The 26,026-nt window shown below is 45.9% G+C and overlaps 1 protein-coding gene across 2 annotated transcripts in view; it reads right to left on the reverse strand.

The window, feature by feature from the left end:
- The window catches only part of ANGPT1 (angiopoietin 1), a 274,758-nt gene extending 264,376 nt beyond the window's left edge, over positions 1–10,382 (reverse strand). Inside the window, exons 1-2 of one of the 2 annotated variants that reach the window (XM_053247660.1) lie at positions 10,307–10,368; positions 4,891–4,977 (exon numbers count right to left, since the gene is read on the reverse strand). In XM_053247660.1, coding sequence (XP_053103635.1) covers positions 4,891–4,927 — 37 coding nt within the window. In that variant the 5' untranslated portion in view covers positions 4,928–4,977; positions 10,307–10,368. Of the gene's footprint in view, positions 1–4,890; positions 4,978–10,306 lie in introns of both variants that reach the window. The other variant, XM_053247661.1, reaches the window with a different exon arrangement.
- Positions 10,383–26,026: the final 15,644 nt, after the last annotated feature.

Consider the following 26,026-nt stretch of genomic DNA (forward strand, 5'->3'; position numbering starts at 1 on the left):
ATCATCTCATACTGCATGGGAGTAGGAAATGGTAAACCCCTCCTATATTCCACCAAAGAAAACCACGGGACTCTGTGGTCTCCAGGAGTCAATACCAACTCGTCGACACACTTTACCTTACCTTAAATATTTTTAGTACTTGTGTAGTTCTAACAACTGAAAATAATAGAAAACCCATTCATTCTGCTTTCTGGAGAAGACTTTAAATCCTCCAGCTTCCAGCTACATGGCATGCCCTGCACCCCAAGCATGCCTTTCTCCTCTATTCTTGGCTGAACTGCTAATTATTTTGGATCATGGAAATGGCACCAATCAAAGCAGGAGTCAGCTACCCAGGATTAGAAGGCAAGTAAACAACCGTGCAGACACCAAGAGGGAGAGACAAAGAGCGAGACCAAGTTCAGATTCAGGAATTGCAGTTATGTCTTATTTAAGCAAGGTGGCTTATTAATAAAAGATCACTTCCATTTTTATACACTTCTTAGCTTGCCAGCACTTTATATTTATTTTTACGCAGAACCTTTAGTTACATGCTCTGATGTTCTGGAGATGGGGATAATGGAAAAGCCTAATGCTGTGCACGATGCTAAGAAGGCTGCATTCTTTATTTACAAGGTGTATGATCATGCTTACCTTTTAAGAACGTAAGAAAAGCCCGGCTGCATCAGGTCAAGGCCCCTCCAGAGCAGCATCCTGCCTCATGCTGTGGCCAGCCAGACACACCTGGAAAGGCTGCAAGTGGGGAAAAGAGGGAGGGGAGCCAGCCCCTCCCTTCGTGCTCCCTTGCACTTGCTGTTCAGGGGCATGCCACCGCTGATCCTCATGGAAGTATATAGCTACCAAGCCTAGTAGTCATAGATAGCCTTATCCTCCATGAATCTGTCTAAGCCCCTTTCAAAACCATTGGTGGCCACATCCAGTGACAGCAGATTCCACATTTTAACTACAAGTTGTGTAAAGAAGTACTTCCTTTCATCTGTCCTGAATCTCCCAGCATTTAGCGTCAATGGATTACCCTGGGTTCTAATATTATAAGATACAGAGAAAAGCTTTTCTCTAGCCACTCCATCCGCACCATGCATAATTTTATACCCCTCTATCAGTGCAGCGGGGAGCAACCTGCCTAGAGAACTGGGGGCTGTTGGTTCGAATCCCCACTGGTGTGTTTCCCAGAATATAGGAAACTCCTATATCAGGCAGCAGTGATATAGGAAGGTGCTGAAAGGCATCATCTCAGACTGCGCGGGAGAAGGCAATGGTAAACCACTTCTGTATTCTATCAAGGAAACCACAAGACTCTTGGGTTGCCAGGAGTTGACATCGACTCGATGGCACAACCTTTCCTTTCCTTTCATGTCCCCCCTTACCTGCTTTTTTCTAAACTAAAAAGGCCCAAATGTTGCAGTCTTTCCTCATAGGGGATTCACTCCAACCTCCTGATCATTTTGGTTGCCCTTCTCTCTATCAAATTCTCTCTATGAAGACACTTGAGTAGTGATGTGCACGGTCCGGAGAAGTCCGGACCGGCACCGAAGGGGGCCTTGTTTTTAGGGCGGGGAGGGCTTGCTTAGCCCTCCCGCCTCCTTGCCCCCGCCAGCGCCCGTATTTTCCAGTATAGGGGCGCTGGAAACCAGCCGCCCCCCCGCTGCCGCCGCCGCCGCAGCGAAAGAACTCCCAATTGTACTGCCAGTCCTCCCGCCCTCCCTCCCAGCTAGCTGCCCGCCCGCCCGCTCACCCGCTCACCGCTCACCCGATAGGAAACGAGAGGAGCTCCGGCACAGAGCTCCTCTCGTTTGGAAGGCCTCTGGCATAATGGTGTTTTGCGCGCGCGCGCATGCGCGCGCCACAAAGCACGCCGTTCGCCGGAGGCCCAGTCTACCCGCCGGGAAAGGGCCGGGTAGACCGGGCCTCCGATCGCTGGGTAGACCGGGCCTCCGATCTCCGGAGGCCCGGTCTACCGAGCGATCGGAGGCCCGGTCTACCCGGCCCTTTCCCGGTGGGTAGACCGGGCCTCCGGCGAACGGTGTGCTTTGCGGCGCGCGCATGTGCGCGCGCGGAAAACACCACTATGCCGGAGGCCTTCCAAACGAGAGGAGCTCTGTGCCGGAGCTCCTCTCGTTTCCTATCGGGTGAGCGGTGAGCGGGTGAGCTGGCGGGCGGGCAGCTAGCTGGGAGGGAGGGCGGGAGGGCTGGCAGTACAATTGGGAGTTCTTTCGCCGCCGCCGCCGCCGCGGCAGCGGGGGGGTGGCTGGTTTCCAGCGCCCCTATACTGTTAAATACGGGCGCTGGCGGGGGCAAGGAGGCGGGAGGGCTAAGCAAGCCCTCCTGCCCTTAAAGGCATACCCCCCACCCGGACCCGGACCAGGCAGGGCCGGGCCGGTCCGGCAGTTCAGCCATTCTTTGGAATGGCCGCCGGACCGGTTCGGACACACTACTACACTTGAGCTTCACTTACAGATGGAGTTATCAGAATGGCTACTTGCACATCAGATAGAAACTCCAAATACCGTGTACATCTAAGGCCCATTCACATATGATGTTCAACACTTGTACAACAAGTGTACAGTGTACACAGGTACAGATCTGTACACAGGTACAACCATTCACATGTTATGTTGAACCCACGTTCAGAAGTTCACTTCCTATCTGTACCATGCATCTGAAGAGTCTGTATCCAGGTTCACTTTAAAAATGAATATAGGTACCGTCAATCACACAAACACGTGCACGAGTGCACAGATGTCTGTACACTCGTACAGCATAATGTCTGAATAAGGCTAATGTCTAAGTCACATAGGCAGACATCCAGTTTAATGGTGCACGAATGCAGTGAACATTGTCACCTTAAGTGGTGCAGCAGGGAAATGCTTGACTAACAAGCAGAAGGTTGCCGGTTCGAATCTCCGCTGGTACTATATTGGGCAGCAGTGAAATAGATGATGCTGAAAGGCATCATCTCATACTGCACGGGAGGAGGCAATGGAAAACCCCTCCTGTATTCTACCAGAGAAAACCATAGGGCTCTGTGGGCACCAGGAGTCAAAATTGACTTGACGGCACACTTTACCTTTAATGTAGTGAACACGATGTACACACGCAAGAAGGCAGCTGAGTGTAAGAAGTTGCAGTATCTCTCACATTCTCAGTCTGCTTGTGCATGCATTGTGTTTGTTCAGCAAGGACAAAGGGTCGCTTTGCATCCTTCCCTGCGACACCAATGGAATGAGGAAGAGATTTCATTGCAGGAGCTGTACCACAAATTGCACAAGTGCAACCTCCTTGCACCTATGCAACACTAGTCCTGAAGCCAAGCTCCCGACTGAGTGCAACACCCTTGCATTAAGGCAACATGTTTGATCCAGTGCAGCATTAGTCTGGAAGTCAGCCACATTTTATTTCATTTATTTATTTTTATTTATCAGATTTGTACACCGCCCTAAACCTCCGTCTCTGGACGGTTAACATTTTTACGAGAAATGATTGAAAATATATTATGTCCCTTGCTCAAAGTCGGTGGAGGATATTGCGTACTTTCACCAATAAGGTACTGCCGGACAAGATAGAAGCTGGAATTTGCTACAGACATCCTAGTGCAAGCCAAACTGAAAATCTGTCATTGCTACTTCCTGTTCATTGAACAGGTAATATATCTGCACCACATATTGTTAAAATATTTTCACAAAAAGTAATTCTGACTTGACACAAGATACTCTGTCGTGTACATTTTTGTGGAAAGGCATACACATACAATTTACCCTGTCCCTGCATCTTTCAAGTCAGGTCTCCTCTTTCCTCCTCAATGTATCCAAATCCTAAGAAAGATATTCACTGGGGCAATCTACCCTTCCTGAAATCTAATACTTAATTCCAAGGTTAAAATCTGAGGCGAGGATGGCCCTTCTCAAGGATTCCAGCTCTAGATAACTTTAGCTGATGTTGGATACCGACAGGGCTATGTTGATATAGACCGCTGAGGAAAGAGGCTCTGGTTTTGAGTTTCAGCCTCATGTCAGGTACACTCAGAACATATTCACTGGGGCAATCTAGCCTTCCTGGAACCAGTTACTGCAGTTTGATTTTGAAATCTAAAATGTTAGAGCATGCACTGGATTTGGCTCTAGATTACTTTAACTGATGTCTGTTGGTACAATGAATTAAGTCATTGGGGTTTTGCTATGACAGACCACCTGAGGACTGGATTCATTTTTTTAGCCACTAGGGCCAAACTATGAATTGCATTACAAATGTACCGAGCCCTGGGGACTAGTTTAGTATTTCCAAAATGTGAGAAGTACAAGGCCCAATCCAAATAGAAGGAAGTCCAAATCAAGGAAAGCTTCCAAAGTGAGGCAAGTCTTGCCTCACTAACCTTCTGGAGTTCTTTGATAGTGTCAACAGGAATGTGGATAAAGGCGATCTGGTTGACATAGTATGCTTGGACTTCCAAAAGAGCTTTTGACAATGTTCCCCACCAAAGGCTCTTGAGTAAACTTAGCAATCATGGGATGTGTGGACAGGTTCATGTGTGGATTGAAGGACAGGAAACAGAGGGTAGGTAAAAATGGACAGTTTTCACGAGGGAGGGAAGTCAGAAGTGGGGTCCCCTAGGGTTCGGTACTGGGATCAGTGCTCTTTAACTTGTTCATAAATGATCTAGAAGTTGGGGTAAGCAGAGAAGTGGCCAGATTTGCAGATGACACTAAACTGTTTAGGGTAGTGAAATCCACAACCGATTGTGAGAAGTTCCAAAAAGATCTCACCAAACTGGGGGAGTGGGCAACAAAATGGCAAATGTGGTTCAATGTAAGCAAGTGTAAAGTGATGCATATTGGGGCAAAAAACCCCAACTTCACATATATATTGATGGAATCTGAGCTGTCGGAGACTTACCAGGAGAGAGATCTTGTGATTGTTGTGGACAACTCATTGAAAGTGTTGACTCAATGTGTGGCAACTGTGAAAAGGGCCAATTCCATGCTAGGGATCAATAGAAAGGGGATTAAAATAAACATGCTAATATTGTAATGCCCTTATACAAATTTATGGTGTGGCCATATCTGGAGTACTGTGTACAGTTTTGGTCACTGTATCTTAAGAAGGACATTGTAGAACTGGAGAAGGTGCAGAAGAGGGCAAGCAAGGTGATCTGGGTCCTGGTGAACCTTCCTTATGAGGCAAGGCTACAGCATCTGGGGCTCTTTACTTTGGAAAAGAGGTGACTAAAGGGAGACATGATCAAGGTGTGTAAGATCGTGCATGGAGTGGAAAGAGTTGACAGAGATAAATTCTTCTCCTTCTCTCACAACACTAGAACCAGGGGTCACCCCATGAAACTGAAGGTTGGGAAATTTATGACCAACAAGAGGAAGTACTTTTTCACACAGTACATAATTAATCTATAGAATTCTTTGCCATGGGACGTGGTGATGGCCACCAGCTTGTATGGCTCTGAAAGGGGCTTAGACAAATTCATGGAGGGCATGTCTCTCAATAGCTACAGTCTGTTGGCTGTTGGCCACTTCCAGCCTCAAAGGCATGATGCCTCTCAATACCAATTTCAGGGGAGCAACAGCAAGAGAGAGGGCATGCCCTCACCTCTTGTCCATGGGCAGACTTGCACCTAGATAATTTTGGAGCCTGGATCTATGGGCCTTTGGAGCCCCCCCTGCAATTAAGCATCATCATCCTCCGCCGGGTGACCACAACAACCCAGGACAGACTAAAGAGGATTTGGGGGGCCCCAGGGGCTCCGGAGGCCCTGGACCTTGGCCCCAAAGTCCAGGGGTAAAAGCAGCTCTGCCCTTGGGCTCCCCAGAGGCAACTGATGGGCCACTGTGTGAAGCAGGATGCTGGACTAGATAGGCCTTGGGCCTGTTCTTACATTCTTAAATGGCAGGGCACAATGGCAAGCTTGAAACCTTTGTCCATGCTATGGTCCCAGTCCAGATCCCCCATGCCTTTATGCCTTGTGAGGAAAGTTCCCATGGGCACCGATTGGAAATTCCTTCCTGGAGCATATAGCAGCCATAAGGAAGCCCAATCCAGACTGGGACTATAGCAGGGACAAAGGTTAGAGCCCTCTTCTCTGAAACCATGGACCCAATCCACATCCCTCCCACAGCATCTGTTTAGGGGGCGGGGGGGAACCAATCACAACAGCCAAGTATATTCTTAATACTAGCATGTAGCTTGGCCCCCATGGTCCATTTTTGTACTAAACATTCTGTATTGTTGGCTATACATTCTACATCCCACTCAGCTACTATGAAGAGGATGACACAGGTCACATATGCAATAATTCCGCCATGAACGATACAGTTTCTTGACACCCAGGCATTGAAATATGAGCCTTCATTCTTGGAATGCATGTAAACTAAGAGCTCATGTGATTTATGCCCTGGGTTAGTAGCTTTCCAGTAGCCAGTGAAAACACAACCCAGAGCAGTTGGAAGGGTGCAAAATGGCAGGAAAAAAAGCATATTATACTTTCCATGTATGTATTGTGAAATACATTCACAATAGTATTTTGCTTTTAACCGTATAGCACACCAGTGACCTATTGCCGCAGTTACTGCATGTTTAAAACTGGGGTCTGTAACTCTTCATTTGGATTCCCATAAACTCATCAGCAAGCTGCTGTATTCTCATAGGACTGAAGATCAACTAAACACTAACAAGTTGTTCTGGTAAGAATTCATCTGCCTACATTCCTATGACTTCTTCGTTATGAACCCCACCGCCCACTGAGATCATCAGGAGAGGTCCATCTGCAGTTGCCACCGGCTCGTTTGGTGGCTACTCGGGGACGGGCCTTCTCCGTTGCTGCCCAAGAGCTTTGGAATGTGCTCCCTACTGAAATAAGAGCCTCCCCATCTCTGACAACTTTTAAAAAGTCTTTAAAGACTCACCTATTCATCCAAGCTTTTAATTAAATATTGTTTTAACAGTTTTATCATCATTTTAAAATGTTGTTTTAAAGTTTAAAAAGTTGTAATGTTTTAACTTTTACTATGTCATTTATTTTGTTTTAACTACTGTTTTAAGTTTTTTTGTTGTCATTTATTTTAACTAATGTTTTAACTTTTTGTTTGCTTGTTGTAAACCACCCAGAGACATGAATTTTGGGTGGGATAGAAGTGTGTTAAATAAATAAAATAAAATAAAATAAAATAAATATATTCATTTCACTATAATTTTAATTGATAATTACCATCCTCACAAGTTCTGGTAAGAATTTCAGCCTTACACATTTACACACCCACCATCTTGAATTGGGATGGATGACATCATCACAAATACTCCATGGGGCTGTCCCTACAGCAAATTTGGTTCAAATTGGTGAGGCAGTTCACAAGTTAGCCCACTTGCACCTCAAACATTCATGCACCCGCTGTCGTGAATCGGGGTGGATGACATCATCACAAACTGTGCCACTGAGGTCACTCACAACAAATGTACATATGTCACTCACAACAAATGTACCAAATTTGGTTCTAATCAGGCAGTCTACAAGTTAGTTCCCTTGCACCTCAAATATTCATGCATCCGCCATCTTGAACAGGGCTGGATGACAATCATCATAAACTACACAGTTAGGGTGTCCCTACAGTTGTACCCAATCTGGTTAACATTGATCCAGGCATTGTGAAGTTGATAGGGACACACACACACACACACACACAACTGGGTGATCTCATAAGCTTACTTTCCTTAAGGAAAGTAGGCTACAAATGCTTGTTGGAGTGATAACTGCTGCTTTAAAGCAGCTATTAATCCCTAATCACAGCATCTCCAGAATTATCACCTTGATGGTCAAACATAAAATGTGGTCCCTGGTTATTGGAGAGAGCAGAGGAAAAGGAATAGGTGGGAGGGACTACAGCTTTGTGCATAGAAGAGGTTAATCCAAAACATCTTTTTCTCCTTCTTCCCTGTGCTGCCAAGAATTCCTTGCATTACAAAAAAGACCACTTAGGGACAAAGGTTTGTTATTGTCATGAACATATTTCTGATGTGGAGTATCAGGACTGAGATAATTAAGGACTGAGATGAATTTAATGCTTCTAACACTTCCTAGTGACTAAGGCTGCCCATCTGGATCAAATTTCCCACCTACTTCTATTGTTTGGAAAAGCAACTGTAAGTGCAAGAACATTGGAGATTTTTGGAATGATGCTGTAACTCAGTTGTAGAGCATGTGTTTTGCATAGAAGTTCCCAGATTCAACCCTGGCATCTCCGGGTAGGGCTGGGAAATATCTTTGTGAAATCCTAGACAGCTGCTGCTAGTCAGAGCAGACTATATTGAGCTTATACGGACTCAGTATAAGGCAGCTTCTTATGTAGTTGGGAGAGGGCAGTTCGGACCAGGATTGTGGTGCAGCTTTCTATAATCTGTTTTCCTGTAGAAAATTTCCCCCTCCTTAGGGCTGGCATTAGAGGTGAGTCAAGTCAGGCATGGGCTTGAGAGATGACAGCCCAGGGTCACCCACTTCTGGGGACTCATCCACCAATTTTTCAGTGACAGCACCGGTGTAATTTGGCCAGCAAAATCACTATAGTGGTGTTTTTGCTACCAGACACACCCCATCTTCAAATGGAAACATCCCACAGAGGCCTCTGCAACATTGTGAGACCTCCAGGAGATGCTCCTATTGGGCAATGAGATGGGGAGGAGAAAATGGCACATGAGTCTCAATGTGTGTGGTATTTCCTCCTTCCCCTCCCCCTCCCCCTCCCCTCTCAATTGGCCAATAAGCTTTTTTCCTGGCCTCTGTAATAGCATAGGGGCCTTTGGGAGAAAGCCCATTGTTTGTTTGTTTTTCATTTAAAAAGTGCATTCTCCCAACAGGAACCATGGTGTTATGAAACTTCCTTAGGTGTTTTGAGAGCAGGGTTGGGGTGCCTGCCCCAAAACTGGGTTCTGCCTCAAACCACCTCATTCCTTTTTCTTTCCCACCTTGCTCAATGTTGTCTAAATGAAGGATTCCAGTGCAGTCACGCACTCTGCTCCAGGCCCCAAAGAGAGAATCGGAGACTTTAACAGCTCCAGAAAAGTGAAAGGATATGGAAAAGTGACTCTCATCTTCAGGCTCTAGTACAGAAACCTTCTGCTCTCTTTCTCACCTGTTCAAGGAAGCAGACCTGCTTCACATAAGGCAGGAAAGGAGGCTGAGAGAACTGCTCCACCACTGAGGAGATATATAAATAAATAAATGCAATCTCAAGCACTCATATGCAAGGTGGACAGGAGGCCCATTCACACGTTATGTTCAACACTCGTACAATGAGTGTACATGGGTACAGATCTGCACACAGGTACAGTCATTTGCATGTTACTTTGAACGTAGGTACAGAAGTACACTTCCTGTCTGTACCATGCATTTGAAGGGCCTGTATCCAGGTTCACTTTTAAAATGAACACAGGTACAGAGGCAGGTCTCACGATCCGTGAGACCCGCTTTCTCCAAAACTGTGGAGAGAGCGGGCTAAGCCCGCTCTCCCCGCAGACGACTGAGCAGGGAGTCCTGGGTGGCCAGATCGGCCCCCCACACAGTTGCCGGCTCTGTGACAGAGCTGGTGGGGGCTGGGGGGAGCAAAGGCCATGCGGCCCCCGGAAGCCCCAGAATGCCCTGCGCAAATGCGCAGGGCATACTTGGGAAACCCCCGGAGCCAGGAGGTGGCTTTTCACCTCCCGGTCAGGGAGTCTACTTGTGAGTAGCCACGGCTACTCACGAGCAGATATCCTGGGTTTGCTGAGCACTCGCTCTGCAAACCCGGGCTAAGGGGCAGGCTACTTGAGCGGGTTAGCTGCTCAAGAACCACCAGGCTTGCTTGCGAGCCTGGCGGTTCTTATGATTAACAAAAATCGGGCTAGGCTCTCCTAGCCCAATTTTTGTTAATCGCGAGAATAGCCCCAATGTCACCCACACAAACGCATATACAAGTATATGGACAACTGTACAGCATAATGTCTAAATTGGGCTATAGTAATACTGGCATACCTTATCAAGATTATAGAGATAACGTATGTAAAGCAGTATAAACATGCTAAAGTCTCAGGTTTACTTGTAAAGTAAAGCTAGCACATGCTACATGTCGATGGTAACAACTCAGCTGGAAGTTCATCTTTTAGGAAAGGTCAAATGCAAGGCCTATTTACATTATGTTCAACACAAATACAATGAGTGTACAGTGTCCACAAATACGGCTCTGTACACAAATTCAGTTATTTAGACATTAGGGGAGCATTCACATGACCAGATAGAGGGGAGCGGTGGGGTTGGGGAAGGCAGGAAACTACATACCATCCCCCAAATGTTTGGGGGCTTATTTTGCCTCTGCTGATCATGCACCCAGATGACTGGTGTGGCAGTTATTCACAGAGCTTGGATAAGAAGGAAGAATTCTTCCATTATCCCAGAATGCATTGCACAGGAAGCAGAGTGGCATCCCATGCAAATGCACAAGGGCTCATTCCCCTGGCCTCACACTCTATGGTTGCTGGCCCTGAGAGCTGCAAAAGCTGCCACATGCACCCACATGACTGAAAACCAAGGTAGGACAGCAGTCATTTCTATCCTACCTAAGTTAAGGGCATGGTAGAAAATCTGGGTAGCCCAGTTTGAAAGGAATGGAGGAGAAGAGAGTTCTGAGTCTCCAGATGAGCCGCTGGACCCAGGTTAACCCTCTCTTACCCAGAAAAGGCAGGTCATGTGAATGATCCCTAGGTTGAACACAGGTACTACTACTACTATGAATATTTATATACTGCTCTTCAACCAAAGTTCTCAAAGCAGCTTACATAGAAAAATAAATAATACATAAATAAGATGGTCCCCTGTCCCCAAAGATGGTCCCCTGTCCCCTTTCTCTCTTCAGGCAAGCCCCATTGAAACCATGAATGGCAGGGTGCGTGGGTAAGTGACACAATGAGGGGCAGGCCTTCCTCTCCCTTCACCCCACTGTACATGGCTACAGCGGGGCATTAGTAAATATCTGAAGCTGCCTTTTGTATGAATATCTGAAGTTGGTTGATTGATTAATTAGTATGTTGAATCACACATAGTCCAAGTCGAATAGGATTCAGACACCAGTACTGTCCATTTTGCTGAGAAGTATCAAACATCTAGGTGAGACTCATTTATATCAACCCCTGCCCCACAAAGTAGATTTTTAACTTTCTCAACAAGTGACAGAACTAAATATACAGGTGGCTCTTGTTATGTTTATGTATAGCAACCCTGGAAAGTAGGTTAGTCTGAGAGATAAGTGACAGATCCTGAGTCACCCGGTGGCCGCATTCGCACATCACATGAAACCGGTGTTGAAGGGGTCTCCGGTTACAATTTCTGGATGTCCAAATGTGGGCAACCACAGTTTCCCTGCAAAATGGACCAAAATCCATTTTGGGGAATATTAAGAAAAACCATCAGCAGAATATAAACATTTTCAGCTCAGTTCTGATGTTGCTTTGGGTCATCTTTAGCCTAATAACATTGAGCTCAGCTTCCAAAAGCTGCCTTCATTCATCGAAACATTATATACTGCAGGCAGAAGTAATACAGGAGACCCGGGTTATACGTGGTGTCATGGATCGCAGTTTCATGTATCTGTGGATGGGTATTAGAGACCCAGTTTATCTGCGGCATGAAATATAGGCAATTTTTGCCTACCCTGAGTGGCTGGTAATGACTTCTGATGTCATTTCCAGTCACCTTTTTGAAGCACAGAGCCATTTTGTGGTTCTATTTATTTTTTAATTTTTTCACGAAAGTCGGCTTAGTGCATTTAATTTTGGAAGACTCCTTTAAATCCAATTGGAAATTGGCAATTACAGAAAAACTTCTATTATATGGATTCTCTCATGATGATTTTATTAGATTAGGTTTCGATCAGGCCAGAAGAGAAATTGTGCAATGTATCCATGATGTGGAGTTGCAGATGGATCATGCAAAGTTACCGAGTAGCATTTACATAGGTAGTCAGTGCACCGAGCTCAAGCCTGCTACATATCTAAGTAGCATTTTAATTCCAAAATTTAGACGAGCTCTAACACTTGCCCGTGTAAATGCTCTCCCAACAGCTGTGCTCCATGGGAGATTCCAGGGTATACCATACGCATCAAGATTATGCCCTTGTGGATCAGGTAACATTGAAACAACTGTTCACGTTTTACTGCATTGTGAATATTACAGAGACATAAGACGCCAACAAATTGCCCCACTTTTGATTAATTTTCCGGGTCGTGGAGAGGATTTCTATTTAAACTATTTGCTCACTAATCCTAATCCGGATGTTATTCATATCGTGGCCAAATATTGTTATATAATATGCCAAATGCGTATAAATGTAGTCTGATTTTATATTATCATCTTATTATTGTTATTATCATTATTATTTTAATATTGTTGTATTGCTGGTCTACGACCGAAATAAAGTTTTACATTACATTACATTATTTTTTAATTAAACTAAAAACCGGGGGATTTGGGGGGCATTCCTGGAGACCTGGGTGCAGAAATAAAGCTTTTTTGCCCTCATTTCTGCACCCTCCATGCATTTTTAGTGGGGGTGGGGGGGAGGTTTCAGAGCAACAAACCTAAGCCCTGGATTCCTATAGGGGTAAGGGGTTTTTTTACACATGGTTTCCAAATTCTATGGGTATTTACATTCTAAGAACTGATGAACTAGTTTGAGATATGAACCACCTAAAGAGCTTTCAGCAGAATAAAAATGCAAATAAATAAGTATAACTGAAAGAAATTAGAAAGACAAAGAGTCAGCTATAATCACATACTTAAAAGCAGAGAAAAAGATGGAAACAGCTGCTGAAATGAGAAGGATGCATTCCTTCCCACTGAAATCAATGGAGGTTAAAGAAAATCTTAACATACAGCCCAGTCCTATGTATATTGTAGCCTTGATGCATTTTAAGACAGTTTAATATATATTGATGTTCAAGTCTTCTCCAGTGTAAATGGTTTATGTATAGCAACCCTAGAAAGTAGGTTAGGCTGAGAGATAAGTGACAGATCTGTTTTGTAATGTTCAGTTCCTTTTTGCATAATAACTGGGCAATAAAGGCAGTTGCTTTGAGCATTATGAATGTCATCTATCTTATTTATAATGATAATTCCATGTGCAAGATTCAGATGATACAGTTATGCTCAAGGCCTCTGTTTACAATAACTGGCTGTTTTCCAATCCCAGTATGGCCTTATCTTTCCTTGAGCTGGTTTGTAATGTTCAGTTCCTTTTTGCATAATAACTGGGTAATAAAGGCAGTTGCTTTGAGCATTTTCAGACAGATTAAGTGGTAACCCTGGCAACAGGAGCCATGGAACACGTGCAACCTTTCAGCACAGCACCTGCACATTTTATTCACACCCTTGTTTATTTTCCCTGTAATATCAGCAGTTAGAATTCATTCGCTGTGTTAACTAGTTTGACATTTGGACACTGCTATTCTTTTTGTCTTCTGTACTCCAGTTCCTCCATCCTTCAAAAACAGCAGTGTTTATTTATTTGCATTGATTTAATTAATACATTTAGAAAATACCCTTCCTTTGGATGGAATGGTCCTCAAGGTGGCTCACAATAGATGTCCATAAATGCAGTCATTGTATACAAAATACACATGCATAAACACAACCCAGAAACCATTAATTCTCCATCCAATGGCACAGTTTGCTTCTTTCTGTTTTGCAGGCCTTTGGCCTACTGTCAGTTGGAACAGCTCTCTGGCTAGGAAGGGAAAGAGAACTCCCTGCAAGCTGTTCCTTTACTAGACGGCTGCCCTTATTGCCTCTCCAGCCCCTAGGGGAGAGGGGGCCCATGTTCACCCCTCTTTCTTGTGGCCCCCCAGAGTGAGGGAGATAATAAAGAAAATAGGGATTGGTAGAGCTGGAGGGTTCTCAGGAGCTTGGCGGTCCAGGCTCTTTGAATCCTTTCGCTCAATCATAGCGACACTCCTGCCATATATCACTTAGCCCCACTGCCACTCACCACAACTCTGCACCATGGTGGGAAACAAAACAAAAAACATACCTGGTGAGCAGATGGGGGACAAGAACAAGTGAAGAGGTGATGGGGAGAGCAAGCAGTGAGCAAAGGGATGGAGGGGGAAGCAGCACGCAACAGGGCAGGGGGTGCTCCGGAGCCAGCACCTAGGCTACTTTCCACCTGGCTAAGCCACTGTTGAATCTCTGCACTCATGCAGATGCTTGTGTGAATGGCAGTACTTAATGTTCCTTTTAAAAGTAAACCTGGGTACAGGTCCCCAGATGTCTATCTGCTGTACAACTGCTGTACATTATGTTCAACATAATGTGTGAATAACTGCAGCTATGCAGATCTGTATCTGTGCACACTGTACCCTCAAGTCTTCTTCAGATGTTATAAAATGGAGGCAGTACTTGAGTAACGCCTCTGAAGAGAGGTGGAAGTCCCACCGGGCTGTCAATCCCTCTGCCTTTCCAGGCAGGCCAATGGTCTGACTTGGTATAAGGCAGTGTTCCCTATATTTCAGCTATGATAGCAGGGTCAAATAACAACTGTGTATTCCACAGGAAATGATGGGTTTCTCATACTATCTTCAACACTCTAAATTCTACCTTCATTTTTCTTCTTCCTTGAATTGTCTCAGTCAATTTAACAGACTTTGTAACCTGTGGGGGTTGGGACCATTTATAGGGAAGGAGCCATACCGGTGGCCGTAACTGTGATGTTGGTTGAGAACATGATTTGCATGGAGAAAGTCCCAGGTTCAATCCCTAAGTAGGGCTGGGAAGGTTTCCTTTCTGATTTCCTTCTCAGAAAAAGGGTGGTACAAGGAGTCACTTATCTAGCCCAATAGGGCCTGACAGGATTAGACTTCAGGAATATAGTGAAGCTATTCTCATAACCAGGGGAAATCTAGCTAAGGGAGCCTAGACCAATTTCCCCTGGTCATCTGCTGCCAAGGGTGCCCGTAGCTCCCAGCAGGAAACTGCAAAAACTACCCCTCCCCTTAAATGAGGTTAGCGGAGCAAGCACTCCACTAACCCCATTTTATTGATTGTGTGCTGTTGCAGTGTGGCTCCGCAGCGTGGAAACACATGAGGAGACCCCTGCCAGGAGGCTGAAACAAGCCTCCCAGCCCCTGGGGGTCTCTCCAGAATGTCCCACATACATGTGTGGGGCATCCTGGAACTTCTGGGGGCTGAGTGGCCCCCGATCTCTGCCACCCCTGCTGGCTCTATGATGGAGCTGGCAGTCATGTGAGCGGCCAGTCCGGCCGCCCAGAGACAGCTCCCTGCACTACCCCGAATGGTGCTTCACACCAATCGTGTGAAGTGGGGCCCAGGAGCTTTAAGAAAGAGGATGGCAGATCCCCCATTCAGCTTCCTGCTTGTGTGGCGCAGGTCCCAAGAAGCACTGCATCAGCATGCACATGGTATCTGTGTATGACCGGTCGCCATTTGAATGTCAGCAACACCATGCTGACACGCAAATGGCACCTGCACATGTGTGGATGCCATGTGCATACTGACGCCACATGGGGCTTCTTGGAACCCATGCCAACCCAGTAAGAAGTTGCTTGTCCGAAGCTGCATGCTTTCGTGCGCATCCCTACTGGAAACCAATCAGGAATAGTTAAAAGACCTGGGTATGTTTCCCCTGGAGAAGAGGAGACAAAGGGGAGAGATGAAAGTTGTCTCCAAATATCTGGATGATTGCCATACAGAAGAAGAGTGGACTTATTTTCTGCTGCACCGGAGAGAAGCACCTGAATTTCAATAGGCTGAAATTACAAGGAAGCCATTTTAGACTAGACTTTAAGAGGAAGTTCCTAACCATATGAGCTGTTCAATAGTGGAACAATCTGCCTCGTGCAGTGGTGAGCTCTCCTTTTCTAGAGGTTTTCACTCAGCGGTTGGACGGCCAGCTGCCAGGGATGCAGAAGGAGTTTCCTCCTCTGAAGAGGTACTAAAAGGGTACTAAAAAGATCCAAGACCTTGACCCCCGGCCTCCTTTTGATACTTAAATTTAATCACCCCCACTCAAGAATAATTACATCTAGCTCTTCCCCAAAGGGAGGAGATAAGTGCTGTATCAGGTGCTAAAGCATCTGTTTTGTCCCCAGTGTAGCACTTTTTAGAGAGGAGACAGGGACAAGAAGCTACCATTTGTTGCTGCTGCAGCAGTAGAAGTGACCACCCATATCCCAACAGAGAAGGAGGTGGCTGATGAAATTCAGGGCTCTGAGCCATTCACTGTGGGAGCTGATCTCCATGGGCCACCCCTAATGATGCCCCTGCTTGGATGTATTTTGCGTATTTTCACATATGGGATAATGGAATATCCTAGATATCAGGTTTCTCATGAGAAACCTTTCCCAATGAAGGCAATTCTTTGTTTTTTCTAGTGAATTGGGTTTAGTACATATTGCTACCATTGTTCAGTTTTGCCACAATTAACACTTGAATACAGTGATTTTCAAAACAACAACTACATACAATTGACTAACAACTTCCATGTGTGACACATTGTTTGGAACCATCCCAGACCACAACCCAATGTAATCTCACAATTTATATTTTCGTCTTGACAGCTGATTTTCTTTTATATAACAAAAGTAATAAAAATATCTTGGAGGTCTGAATTGAGAGAACATTTCCCCCCAATTTAGAGAATACTCTCAAACATTGTTGTAATAAAATATATTCCGCTTAAAGCCTAATCAATAAACCAACAAAGTCAGAACACTTAAACTTAAGCTCGTTGAGTCCCTTGACATCAATTGGAATAAATTTAGCCATATGTTTTGGTTTGTGAATATTTTAAACATCAAATTTATGGAAAGCACTTGATAAATATAAGGGTGCTTATAAATTGTTACTGAGCCAGGTCTCACGATCAGTGAGACCTGGTTCTTGAGAGTGCGCGGGGAGAGCGGGCTAAGCCCTGGGCGATTGAATCGGCCGCCCACACGATTGCTGGCTCCATGATGGAGCAGGGGCCAATCGGCCCCCAGAAGTGCCAGCATGCCCTGCGTGAGGGCGCAGGGCATGCTGGCGAGATCCCTGGAGCCGGGAGGTGGCTTTTTGCCTCCCCTCTGGGGGTCTCCTTGTGAGTAGCCATTGCGCAGAGCTGCACCGCGGCTACTCACGATTGGGAAGCCCAGGTTTTCGGACCGCTTGCTCCGCAAACCCAGGGTAAGGGGAAGGCTAAAAAAGCGGGCTAGCTGCTTGTAAGCCACCGGGCCCGCATGTGAGCCCGGTGGTTTACACGATCAGCCAAAATCAGGCTAGGATCTCCGAGCTCGATTTTTGCTGATCGTGAGAATAGCCCCACTGTGTTTGTTGAAGCTGAGTTTTTAGGTAACCTATTTTACCCAACTTTTAAAAATATGGCTGGAACATCTAAGTGTTAATCTCAATAGTGGCTGAAAAGGTGCCTTTGTCTTTATTAGTTGTGTGTGTGCATGCACACGCGTGTGAATGGTGGTTCACTACAGAGAGAGCAGAAGTGAGTGGTTGGAGCTGGAAGTGGGGGAAAAACCCTTATTATTGAGATCAGGTTGAGGCTATTCTCACATGCATCAGAAACCAGGCTAAAGGAGCCCAGCCCAGTTTCTGCTGTTTGTCTGCTGCAACAGGAGCTGCACGGCTCCCAGCAGCCAGCCATCTTAAATACCGCCCGCCCATTAAACAAGGTTAGCGGAGTGCAGGCTCCACTAACCAAATTTTTTTAGTCACCTGTGCTGTGGTGACTCATGAGTAGACCCCTGATGAGGCGGCTACAACAAGCTGCCCAGCATTGGGGGGGGGGTTCCCCCAGAATGCCCTGTGCACTCAAGTGGGTCGTTCTGGGACTTCTGAGGGCCAGGAGGCCCCCAATCCCCACTACTCCAACCAGCTCTGTTATGGAGCCTATAATCGTGTAGGTGGCTGATTTGGCCACCCAGGGTGAGCTGCCTGCTTGTGTGTGGGGAGAGTGGGTCAAGCCTGCACTCCCCGCAAAACCCCTGCAGGCTCTTTACACTGCTCGTGTGGAGAGCCTCTCAAGGAGTTAGATGGTACTTGACTGAACCAATGCTGCTCAGTGTAGTAGATGATGTTTATTTTGTACAGCATAATCAGTATGCACGGAGCTTTACAAAATATAATCGGACAGGTCCCTCTCTTGAGGAACTTATTAACCAAACCTTTTTCTGGAGAAATATGGTCCAGAATTATGGGGATGTCTGCTCGACAAAGAGCAAGAATTTCTGGTAAGAACTAATCTTCCAACTTTCCTTTCACTGAGGCTATTCACACGTGTGCAGAACCATTTTGCATGTAGATGTGAACTACTGGGATCATGGTCAAACACGGTTGTTCCACAGTGGCAAACCCGCTTATTTAGCCAACTGACACCCATGCTGTGGATGACAGCATCACAAACTACACTGTTGAGGTGTCCCTACGTGTCCCTACAACTGTACCACATTTGGTTCAATTCAGTCCAGATATTGAAAAGTTGATAGGGACACACACACACACACACACACAGAGAGAGAGAGAGAGAGAGAGAGAGAGAGAGAGAGAGAGAGAGAAAGCTGAATGATCTCATAAGCTTACTTTCCTTAAGGAAAGTATGATAAAAGCAAAACATATCCTGCTTAGCATAGATAATTTCCTTGGTGTACAAAAGAAATACTGTATTATTACTAGGAGTGTGCAATTCAGATTTTCAGTGTTTTGATTTGGATCCAAATCAAAACACCCCCAATTCGTTTTTGGGTCCAAATCTGACCCATCTGAATCAACCCAGATTCAATTTGGATCCAAATTAATCCGAATCTGAATCGATTAGGATCAAGAAAATGGGTCCCAGGGCCAAAAGAGTGGGGTGGGGTGGTAGTGGCTAATGGGTGGAAGCTACCACCCAAATTGCAGAGGGATTGGGCAAAGGGCTGATTTTTGGTGAATTGTTGAAGTTTACGTGTCCTTAAGGTTTTCCCCCATAAGGTATAATGGAGGTGTATCACTTCACGTCGGGGGGAAAGGGTTGGCCTAGAGCGGTGTGGGGTTGGTGGTAGTGCCCAAGGGGGGCAAGGAAGCTACCAGAATTTTTTCAAAGGATTTGGGCAGAGGGCTAATTTTTGGTGATTTGTTGAAGTTTACGCATCTTTAAAATTTTTCTCCATAGGGCATCATGTAGGTTTCAGCAGCCCCATAACTGCAATTGGGGTGCGCTGGGGTGGCCCAGAGTGAGTGGCAGTGTAGTGAACAGAGGGTGCCAGCCACCCTCATGGGTTTCTAGCCCATGGGGCACAGTGTTCTATTGTTTCTGAGGTGTTCTGAGTGTAGATGCTTTGGTAGCAAATGAGAGTAGATTCATGGTCTGTATTGAAAATCTCGTTTGCTGCCAAAGAATCTACTCTCAGAATACCTCAGAAACAACAGAACCCTGTACCCCATGGGTTAGAAACCCATGGAGGTGGTTGGCACTCTATGTGCACTACACCACCACTCGCTCTGGGCCACCCCAGCACCCCCCAAGTGCAGTTATGGGGCTGCTGAAACCTCCATTATACTGTACCTTATGAAGAAAAACCTTAAGGACGTGTAAACTTCAACAAATCACCAAAAATCGGCCCTCTGCCCAAATCCTTTGAAAAAATTCTGGTTGTTTACTTGCCCCCCTTGGGTACTATCACCAACACCACACCACTCTAGGCTGCCCCTTTCCCCCCGATGTGAAGCGATACACCTCCATTATACCTTGTGGGGGGAAAGCTTAAAGACATGTAAACTTCAACAATTCACCAGAAATCAGCCCTTTGCCCAATCCCTCTGCAATTTGGGTGGTAGCCTTCAACCATTAGGCACTCCACTCCACCCCACTCTTCTACCACAGCTCCCTTTTAATGCCCCAAATCTGCCCCAAAGACACTAAAACTTCAGAAATTCACCAAAAAATAAGCCCTTTGCCCAATCCCTCTACAATTTGGGTGGTAGCCTCCACCCATTAGGAACTACCACCCCACCCCACTATTTTGGCCCTGGGACCTGAAATTCAAGAAGATGTCAGATAGGAACTTTTTGCATTGAAGTCAATGGGAGGCAAAAAGGCAGGAAATTCGTCAGAACTCAAAATGGAGGAGGAAGAAGAAGGACTTAATCAGTCACATACTGAAGGGCTGAAACTGCAAATAATTTGGATCTGAAACGGGTGTGATTCGTTTTGGCTTTGAAACATTTCGGGAGGGCAAAAGGGTGATTCATTTTGGCAATGAATCACCCGAAATGGGCAGTTTCAGGTACAGATCGTTCTGTACCCGAAACGTTTTGCGCATCCCTAATTATTACATAGGTTTTGGGTGAAGTTGAACATCTTCCTCAATAATATTTAGGAGTTACCCGGTATGCAACATGTACATGATTTAGGGATGTGAAGAAACCACTTGAAATTATTCATCTTACTTCTTTTGAAAATGCTCAGCTGTTTCTCCGTGGGATTTCACTTTTTTGACTTTTTGCCTTGGGCTCTTTAAGAATGCCTGCATCTCAGAATACAGAGCTGCTCCCTTATTACAAGACAAAAGGGAGATGTGGTTACAGCCCTCCTCAACCCACTGATCATGGAACAGCAGCACCGAGTCCTGTGGGGGCATCCCAGAATGTTAGTGGTTAGTGGCTTCTGCTCGCTTCACATTTCTGTGGTATTGGGAGATCAGGCCTTATTAAAGATGTAGTGATTTGAAACTATCCTGTGCAACTAAACCACAATTTAACTGTAGAGTTTTTTCATTAAAATGTAAGCTCCAAATGTCACAATGTACATGATGTTGGTGACCTTAATGTCTAGGTATGTATCAAATGCAACCACTTAAATGTAGCTTCTTTTCCACTCCAAAGGATATTTGCTATGCCTATTTGTTGTTCCACACATTCATTCATTCATTCATTCATTCAATCATTCAAGCATTCATTCGATTTCTGTACTGCCCTTCCAAAAATGGCTTAGGACGGTTTGTGCATGCAGTTTCTTGCTTCATTACACCTTTGTTCTACTTTTCTCTCTCCATCCTCACAGCTGCTTCTTGCAATTCAGAGTTGTAAACCTTATTTAGACATTAACTTCCAAAAGCACTGTTCATGGTCATTCATTCATTCATTCATTCGATTTCCCCTTCCAAAAATGGCTCAGGGTGGTTTACACAGAGAAATAACAAACAAACAAATAAATAAGATGGCTCCTTGTCCCCAAAGGGCTCACAATCTAAAAAGAAACATAAGATAGACACCAGCAACAGTCACTGGAGGTACTGTGCTGGGGGTGGATAGGGCCAGTTACTCTCCCCCTGCTAAATAAAGAGCATCACCATGTTAAAGGGTGCCTCTTTGCCCAGTTAGCAGGGGTTCTTATTACTATAGGTTTTATTACAAGGTCATAGCGCAGAAGCGGGTCAACATGTCACTAACACCCTCAGTCTAGCCACTCACAGTCACAGCGGAGTTTGTCTGCACAGGGAAACCCTGTAACCATTACGGTCAGCACTTCCAAGTTCGGCAGCCTGGGCCAAACTGGACTGCTGATCTCAGAAGTGCTGGCCATCATGGTTACAATGTTTCCCTTTACAATTACCTCTGTAACCATGAGTGGCTAGGTCAAGTGGGTGAGTGATGCACCAGGACAGGACTTCTCTCCATTTCAGCTCTGTAACCATGAACAGTGCTTTTGAGGGGTAAAATCTGAATACTGGTAGGATTATAGAGTTACAGAATTTTAGAACTGAGAGGCACCTCAGAGATCTTCTTCTAGACCAATCCCTCCCAACTCAGCTCAAGAAACTGCTAATGTAACTGTGCCTCCCCCCATAGGGTGTAGTAATTGGTTCAGGCTGGTGGGTGCGGTCAGCAGGTAGTTAGCTCTGCTGTGAGTAGACCCAGAGGGAGATAATGGATGGATGGATGTCTTATGAATGAGACAGATATAAAACCAGACTTAAGCCCTTGCTTAGGTGAGCAAATGTTTGCTTAATTATAAGTGCTCGGAGGTTTATTTTGTTTTGCTGATATTATGTGTATGTATTATTTAATTACAGGGCATTGTAATTCTTGAGTTTATCTTGTGGGCCTTCTTGGAAAGCTGCAAGTAAAGTGCCTGAAAACAGAAGAGCTGGATCAGGCCTGCAAATTCAGAAGGCAATTGCTTTTATTATTTTCTCCAATGCTGTTTGGATCAGTTAAAAACTGGACTTTCTAAAGATAAAAGGGCGGAGTGGGGAATATGTGTGTGAGAGTGGCCGAATTCAGATACCTGTGTAGTGTGAAGCAGGAGTTGGAACTCCAGTATATCTGAATTTGTGAAACTGCAGTTTCGTGGCAAAAGTTGCCTGCAGTTTGCCTTACCAAACTCCAAATTAAACTTTTGGTTTAGACAAAGGTTTGCCACCAAGACATCTGGTCTCGCCACTGAAGCATTACGTCTAATCCCGGATTTTTATGTATGTATGTATGTATGTATGTATGTATTAATTCATTTGTTTGTTCATTCATTCATTCATTCATTCAACTTCTATACCAACCTTCCAAAAATGGCTCAGGGCAGTTTACACAGAGCAATAATAAATAAATAAGATGGCTCCCTGTCCCCAAAGGTCTCACATTCTAAAACGAAACATAAGATAGACGCCAGTAACAGTCACTGGAGGTACTGTGCTGGGGGTAAATAGGACCAGTTACTCTCCCCCTGCTAAATAAAAGAGAATCACCACATTAAAAGGTGCCTCTTTGCCAAGTTAGCAGGGGTTACGAGGAATGCCGCCATAATCACGGTTTCGTGCTGATTTTCAAACTGCTGTCATAGAGGTGGTGGAAACACGCCCGTGATTGCACCCACTCCATGCCTGCAGCGCTTCTCACTGGCCACCTCTCCCAACATCAGCCCTGCCCCTCGTGTCACCTATCCAGCTATGGAGTTGCCCAGCAACAGGGATGCTGCCACATCTCACCCTAGACTTGCCCTACCTCAGCCTCTCAAGTGGCACAGTCCCACAGGGCCACTCCCTCTCCCCACTCTGTCCCTTACTGCCCCCACCTGGCAAGCAGGAGGGAAAGGGAACGGGGTGACAAGACGGGCACTAAGTGCTTTGCTTCCTGAGAAGGAAGTGGCAATGATGTATGTTCACAAGCACAAAGACTACAGGTGGCTATATAAGCAGGGCACCCCATTGCAGCGCCTGGAGGGGAACACAAGGCGGGTGTGTGAGCCTAGAATCAGGTTTAAAAGGCAGCCCCAAGCAAGGATTCTCAAGCAGCCAAGTTGCCCCCGCCTCACAGAACACTTGGAGAAGGGGGAACTAGCCCTTTCCCCTTGGGGGTTTGCAGTCCCTAGGCTTATGAACCAGCAGAGCTGGTCATCAGGGTCAGCAGTGCTCCAGTTGGAGTGGAGAGAGAAGGCAGCTGTGAGGAAGGAGTATGCTGACTGAGGGGAGAGCACACTTGCTCAAGAGAGTGTCAGTCCATGAGGACACCGCCTCACAACTCATGAGAAGAACCATCAGAAGGGAGAGGAGAGAACTGCCAAGCAAAATCTTTAATGATGCCTGATGGTAAAACATCTCCTTCTCCCATGGACCGCTCTCTCAGGAGAATGCCAGGCCATTGGGGCTCCATACTGAGCCAGATTGCTCTATGGCGGAAAGGTATGGGGACAAGTACCCTGGCGACTGCTCTCCCTGTCTTGGCAACTGCCGCCAAATAGCTGTCAAAGTGTTGCCCCGCCAGGTCCTCCCCACCCTTGTGGACATGTGCACCCTTACTTGTGCCCTGAAATGTTGACCCCACTCTCCCGGGGCCACAGGAATTCGGGGCTCCCCTCTTCCTCCATTCCCCACACCAGCAGATCTGCATATTTGCAACACTAGACTTAAGCCGGGAATTTTGAATGGGTTTAAAGATCCGTCCACACACCCTGTGTCACCTCACCATCTGCACACATGGTCAGGGTCTAAAACATGGAGCATCTAAATCTCCACATGGCACACAAAGCTTCAGAAGGGTGGGGTTTTTTTGTGGGTTTTTTTTTTTTTTTTGCAGATTATGTTACCATGGAGAGTTGGGGGCCCCACACAAGTGGGGGCTCCTTTGGTTAGCTCAACTTGTAAGCATGCAGTCTGAAGGGAGACCTAGGGCTCACACCCCATAGTCCTCCCCAGTAGACTGGCCCTCCCATGAGAGGGCAAACCCACCAACAGCAAGCTGCCAGTGGTGCAAGAATTTGGTTTAGTCTGCATAGGCTGCTTTGATGGGGTGATTCCTTACAACAGCATCCTAGGTCACGGTGGGACAGCCCCCCCGCCCAGTATCCTTGGTCGTCTCTCATATACATATCCCCTCCTAGGATGTCTTCATGTTCCCTTCCCTTTCCTGATTAACAGGGAAATAGTGCTCCCCCAACATACACACAAATTAGTGTTTGTGCAGGACTGTTTGGGAGCAGGGCTCTTTGAGGGGGCAATGCCATCACTGTCAGAAGAAGTGCTGGAATGGCATGGCATGGCATGACATTTACATGGATTTAAATGTAAATGCTCTTTATGTAAATCCTCTTTGCCTCTTTATGTAAATGTAAATCCTCTTTGCCTCCTTATGGCAAAGGCAGGTGGAGAGCTCCAAAAATGCATGATCGTGTTCAGCATGACCACTTCAGTATCATGGCCAACCATGGCCACTCCACTGGCATGCTGACCTTTCGCCCACATTTTGGCCATGGAGCTTGCTGAGATTAGTCTCAGTGGTTGAGCAGCATGGAAAGGCTTCCCTCTCCTTGAACTGGAGGTTGCTGAACATCTGCAGTGTGATGTACAGTTTAAAATTGAAACCGCAGGTTCTCCAACCTCCCGTTTCATGCTATGTTGGTTTCATGCTATTCGGCCAGTATGCTAAGTTAAATATACTTATATATTATGCTTTTACCTTTAATGCTCTTGCAAATTGGGCTCTTGCAAATTGGGCCCACTCACGTGTTACACTAACAGCACCCCGACAGATGGTTGTCAAGTCTCTGTCTGAAAACCTTTAGCGAAGGAGGTCCCACTTCTGCACAAGGCAGACTGTTTCACTTCTAGACAGTTCTAGGAAAGGAAAGGAAAGGAAAGGAAAGGTTGTGCCGCCGAGTCAGTGTTGCCTCCTGGCGACCACACAGCCATGCGGTTTTCTTGGTAGAATACAGGAGGGGTTTACCATTGCCATCTCCCGTGCTGTATGAGATTAGGCCTTTCAGCACTTTCCTATATTGTTGCTGCACAATATAGGAGTTTCCCGTATTCTGGGAAACACACCAGGGGGATTCGAACCAACAGCCTCCTGCTCTCTAGGCAGATTGCTTCCCCACTGTTCAGTTAGGGAATTCTTCCTAATGTATAATTTCAACTCACTGGTTCTAGTCCTATCCTCAGGAGCAAAAGAGAACAAATCTGCTCCTTCATCTATGTAGCTGCCCTTCTGGTATTTTTTGATACATTTCAACAGATAACCAATGCACAGTCCATCTACACTGCACGTGCTGTGATGATGTCAGAAGTTGCCAGGACTAAAATGAGGAATCAACAGCTGTGTGCACAACTGTCCCATGTGGTTAGGCACCCAAGACTGCAGTTTAAAGCATCTGCCTGGACAATAAGGGTTTCCTGGTACTGGAATAGCTCCACCCATCCACACCAGCCATTGGCTTCCTTAAGCAGGAAGGGCTGTAAAAGGCTTCCTGTTGAGGCTGATATTTTGTCTTGGCAACTAACTCTGGCATGTTCTGACTCCTGGCTTGACCTTCTGCTCTTTCCTCCTGTCAGCTCCAGTTTCTTGGTTCCAATTCGTCAGCTGCTGATTACTTGGTCCTTACATACAGGCACGCACACATGCATATAAATCATGGTTTCTCTTTCTAACACTCACACAGGCAAGAAGCTGGAAAAGATCAGCCCACAGTTTCATGAATTTTCAAGGGCAAATCTTTTATTTATATGCATGCGAGCCATTCATGATGCAAGATGC

The sequence above is a fragment of the Hemicordylus capensis genome, chromosome 4, assembly GCF_027244095.1.
Source record: "Hemicordylus capensis ecotype Gifberg chromosome 4, rHemCap1.1.pri, whole genome shotgun sequence".
Taxonomy (NCBI): Eukaryota; Metazoa; Chordata; class Lepidosauria; order Squamata; family Cordylidae; genus Hemicordylus; species Hemicordylus capensis.